Source organism: Eptatretus burgeri, chromosome 14 (genome assembly GCF_056783735.1).
Source record: "Eptatretus burgeri isolate ZD-2024b chromosome 14, Ebu_testis_v1, whole genome shotgun sequence".
Classification (NCBI taxonomy): domain Eukaryota; kingdom Metazoa; phylum Chordata; class Myxini; order Myxiniformes; family Myxinidae; genus Eptatretus; species Eptatretus burgeri.
In genome coordinates this window covers 17,778,110-17,783,063 of record NC_140974.1, presented here as the reverse complement: position 1 = coordinate 17,783,063, position 4,954 = coordinate 17,778,110, and the positions used below count along the sequence as shown (strand labels likewise).

Sequence of the window (4,954 nt, the reverse complement as noted above, 5' to 3'; positions counted from 1 at the left end):
TTGCGACACAACAGACAGTAATGCGTATCTTTGGAGGATTTGCGAAAAAGTAAACTCTTCATTGAAAAAACTCTCGGTTCAGCGAGCGTTTCGTTTATTTTGAGGAACAGAGAAAATCGTTTCTTAGATGGCATTTTAGTGCCCGCCGCGAGTTGCCCGGAGGGCATTAAGAGTCCACCGGGGACGCGTGCAGGATGACGGAGCGCCGGGTAGACGTAGACCTACAGATTACACCGCATCCATGGTGAGGGTCACAAATGTTTGGCTATTAAGCAATAATCCATTAACTACTTACCTGCGCAGATTACTTTGATTTCTAGAAGCTTCGAACCCTAGACGCTCAAGCAACCTTCAGTTTGATGTGAACCCACAACCTCTGGGATATACCAGTCGTCCAGTACCTTCGCCACGACACAACATAGATCACTCACTACACCTGAAGAGGTAGAACAATAAAGGAGTGTTAATCCGTATTAGTGGTTAATATACAGGGACACAAAGCAGCCGTCGATATGAACTCTGTTCCCGAGGAACGCCTTTCTCGAGCAGCTCCATTTTCCTCGATAATTTAACCATTTTTATCCGGCCACTACATATTTCCAGGTGGCTGTTTGTTGGTGTTAACCCTTCCCTATTATATATCAATCCCCTCTTGTCGACACGGTCGCTGGCTTAATCCCTGGATTTGATCTCGGCCACATTTGGAAGGTATACCATGCCCCCCCTCGAGCAGTCAAGACGAAACACCGACGCCATGAAAATCACCGCTGACAGTTCCCGAGGCAGGCCGAAGGAAACGCCGCTTATTCCTACACATCCTGAGCTTTCTTCGACCCGCGATGCACGTCGACCGTTTATCGACGTCACGACGACGCTCAGTTGTGGGTGGATGTGAGGTGCGTGTGCACCTGGCGCGCCTTGTTACAAGCTCCCGTGCGCTGTGCAGGTTCGCAGTGTCCGCAAGGTCGGCGTCTGGCCGGTGGGGCTTGCGGGCGGACGGCGCTATGAGAGGCCCGTGGTGGAAGACGGGCGTGTCGTCACCTGGTACACGGGATGGCGAGCAGACCGGCCCTTCGCCACCGACATGGCAGGTGTGAGCTGTGCTGTCCGATGTGCTGAATGTTCCGTGGAGAACATAACAATGGTGTCGTACAAAACTGATTGTCCATCGGTTTCCTTTTTAGTCGCACGATTGTTTGCTTTGTAGTTTATTGCACATTTCGTTATCTCTCGTGTACAACTTGCTGAATATGCGCATCTCAAGTGTTCTGCAAGAGAAAGGGAATGGGAATATAGAGGGCCCTGAGAACTTCCCGACCGCGCACCAACAATTCCGAGGAAGTCGGAGGGAGAGATGTGTGCGTGTGTGTGCGTATGTGTGTGTGCGTGTGTGTGTGTGTGTGTGTGTGTGTGTGTGTGTGTGTGTGTGTGTGTGTGTGTGTGTGTGTGTGTGTGTGTGTGTGTGTGTGTGTGTGTTCGGGTCTCGTTCCACAGCGGATCTCACAATAAGATGATACGATGTCTTACTTACATCTCCACAATCGCTCCATTTTAACAGAGTCAGGGCCTGCATTTAAACATGTGCCTTCATTGCGAACAATTAATGGTCCCTTTTGCGATTGTTGAGTTTCTTACAAGAAGCTCAAAAACGTTCATTTCACCTCCATAGGTGTACTGTACACACCTTTCTCTCTGTCTCTGTCTCTCTCTCTCTCTTCGAATGCTTTACTCCCTTCCTCTTTCTCTTCCCCCCTCTCAGGATTTGCCGTGAACTTGCAAGTCATCTTAGATAGTCCACGGGCGATGTTCAAACGGCGTGGCTCGCAGCCCGGAATGCAGGAGTCGGATTTCCTCAAGCAGATCACCACGCTATCAGAGCTGGAGCCCAAAGCCAGCAACTGCACCAAGGTAAAGAGCAGTACTCGTACATTTGTGCTCGTGACCGTGCGGCGCTTATTCCACAGCACAGGGTGTGGTCCGCACCCCCAAAGCCCCCGATCACCTGTTGCGCAGTACACGTCGAGGTATAAAGAAAATAGACCTTACTCCTCCATGCTCCGATTAAACATAATCTGATTCGAGATGGGGATTGCAAGGATCGCACCTTCTGAAAGTCAGATACGAGCACGCGATAATCAGATACAATAAGTGCCGGCTCTCAGGAAAAGTGAAACGACATTCCCTTAAAAGCTTGGCTTGGCCAAATCGTCCATTTTGTATCACGTGACAGCTTTTGTAAGGTTTTTTCCAAGAAGTATAAACCCATTCTATACCTTAAATCATCATGTAGAAGGCACCACAAGCATAGTCAATATCTAGGACCCGAACCAATTGTGCAGAGACGGGCCCAATAGGGTCATTTTGGGTGAACGTCGTACTCCTTTGCTATTTTTTGTACCACCCCCCCTCCCCCCTCAGGTGTTCGTCTGGCACACGAGGACAGAAAAGGCGATTTTAATAAACGATTCCATAGAACATGAAGAAAGCATATACATCGAGGCGTGATGCAAGAAAGCAATGACTCCTGGAATCTGCCATTTGCCTTACAGCAACTGCGGTCGCTGTTCATGAGCCGGCCCGGCATTGCATAAGGACCCGGGTCACCGCTTGGCCGTTTTGTACCAGCAAAGTGAAACCTGTCCATTTTATTTCCATCTCAAACTCTACCACGAATCCAAGATAACTTTTGTGGAGGCAATGATTTCCACATAATATGTCCAGTTTACAGCAAGCAGACCAATCGAGCGTATATGGATCTGTGTACCTGCGGGACTCTGATGGTGACGTCACAAGTGAACGATATATACTAGGTGCTGTTCAAACTGATGAGATAAACCATTGCAGGGCCTCCAAGGGTCTGGTTCTGTTGCTCATATAGTGGATGTTGTTGAACAATTATATGTGTATATATATATATATATATATATATATATATATATATATATATATATATATATATATATATATATATATGCAGTAAAGCCCAAAATTATTCATACCCTATGAAAAATCTGAGAGTTTTGCATTAATCTCATACCTACAAGCTCGAGTGGTGGAACTTTCATTTCACCCAAGGACATTTAGTTGGCATATACAAATCCACATATATTTTGGCTCAACATTATTAGCATAACAATAGAAATGTTAAGATTTCTGTTTTTATGCCTGTCCAAAATTATTCATACCTCATACCAAGTCTCAGAATTGAGGCCAATGTTTGTGATAATGCACATGCTTTTGATATTCCGAAGATTCTTTATAATGTTTTGCAATTATTCCAAGATGTGTGCATACAATCTGAATGCATTACAAATGTGGTCTGTTGAATGTACAGTGAAGAATGTTATAGAACAACACTCTGCTTTTCGACTATAAATTAAATCGACGAATATAAATATATAAATTATATAAATAAATCGACGATATATAAATAAATATAAATCGTTGACTCAAAAGGGGAGCTGATGCAATCATTCTCAGGTCATTGTCAGCATGGCGAACAAGAAAGAAGTCAGTGAGGACTTTCAGTTGTGCATTGTGAATGCTCACAAGGAGGGGAAAGGCTACAAAGATATTTCGAAGCAGTTCCGAGTGCCAGTTGCCACCATACAAAGTATAATTAGGAAGTACAAGGAGTTCCACACTGTAAAAAACATTGAAGGACATGATCGGAAGCCAAAGGTGTCGCCTCGTCTGGCAAGAAAAGTATGGCGAGAGGCCAACAACAATCCACGGATCACTATTAAGGCTCTCCTGAACAACCTTGGCGAGTCTGGGACCAATATATCAAGGCAGACACTCCAGCGGATGTTGCACAAGGGGGGTCTCCATGGACGCCGACCAAGAAAGACTTCACTCCTTCATTCCAGGCACAGAAAGGCTCGTCTAGCCTTTGCAAAAGCTCACCTGGACAAAGATCCAAGCTTTTGGTCCTCAGTTCTGTGGTCAGATGAGACGAAAATGGAGATTTTCGGGCACAGAGATTTTGCTTTCGTTTGGCGAAAGAAAGGTGAAGCATACAACCCGAAGAACACAGTCCCAACCGTCAAGAATGGAGGCGGGAGCGTAATGCTTTGGGGATGTTTCTCAGCCAGTGGGCCCGGCAATCTCGTCAAAGTGGATGGGATCTTGAAAAAGGAGCAGTACATCAAGATCCTTGAGGAAAACATCAAACAGTCCACAGAGAAACTTCACCTCGGGGAGCATTGGACGTATCAGCAGGACAACGATCCAAAACACACTGCCAAGTCAGTCAAGAAATGATTCCGGGCTAATGATGTAGACGTTCTAGAGTGGCCCAGCCAAAGTCCGGACCTCAACCCAATCGAGAATCTGTGGAGGGAGCAAAAGACCGGAGTGATGGCAAGGAAGCCTTCATACCTCAAAGACCTGAAGACCTTCGTGAAGGAGGAGTGGGCCAAAATCCCTGCAGAGACATGCAAAAACCTTGTGAGCAAGTATAAAAACCGTTTGGAGGCTGTAATCACAAACAGAGGCTTTTCCATTGATTACTGAATGTGACTTTGAACTGATCTAAGCAAGGGTATGAATAATTCTGGACATGACATTTTTTTGTAAATCTATCAATAAAATACCCCCGAAACAATGTATTTCTTGAAATGTCTCTGGCAGTGATTCTTTCAGCTGTTTGTCACATTGTTATGTAACTGAAGCCGGAAGAAACTCATTCCTCAAAAACATGATTCAAAATACTGTACTCCAAATTTGGTAAGGGTATGAATAATTTTGGGCTTAACTGTATATATGGATACAGGAATCCTGGAATCTGCCATCTGCCTAACAGCAACTACCGGCTCTGCATTACATAAGGACTTGGGTATGTATATATACACAGACCGGGCGTAGTGGCATGAGCCTGTAATCCGGCTACTCGGAGGCTTGGGTTGGAGGATCGCTTGAGGACGGGTGCTCTGCTCTGCGCTGGGTCGCGCTA

At 45.7% G+C, this 4,954-nt stretch overlaps 1 protein-coding gene across 1 annotated transcript in view; it reads left to right on the top strand.

The window, feature by feature from the left end:
- Window positions 1-4,610, top strand: part of B3GAT2 (beta-1,3-glucuronyltransferase 2) — a 6,169-nt gene extending 1,559 nt beyond the window's left edge. The window contains exons 2-4 of the mRNA XM_085853830.1: window positions 947-1,091; window positions 1,760-1,908; window positions 2,419-4,610. Of these exons, the coding sequence (XP_085709956.1) occupies window positions 947-1,091; window positions 1,760-1,908; window positions 2,419-2,505 (381 nt within the window). The 3' untranslated portion in view covers window positions 2,506-4,610. The remainder of the gene's footprint in view (window positions 1-946; window positions 1,092-1,759; window positions 1,909-2,418) is intronic.
- Window positions 4,611-4,954: the final 344 nt, after the last annotated feature.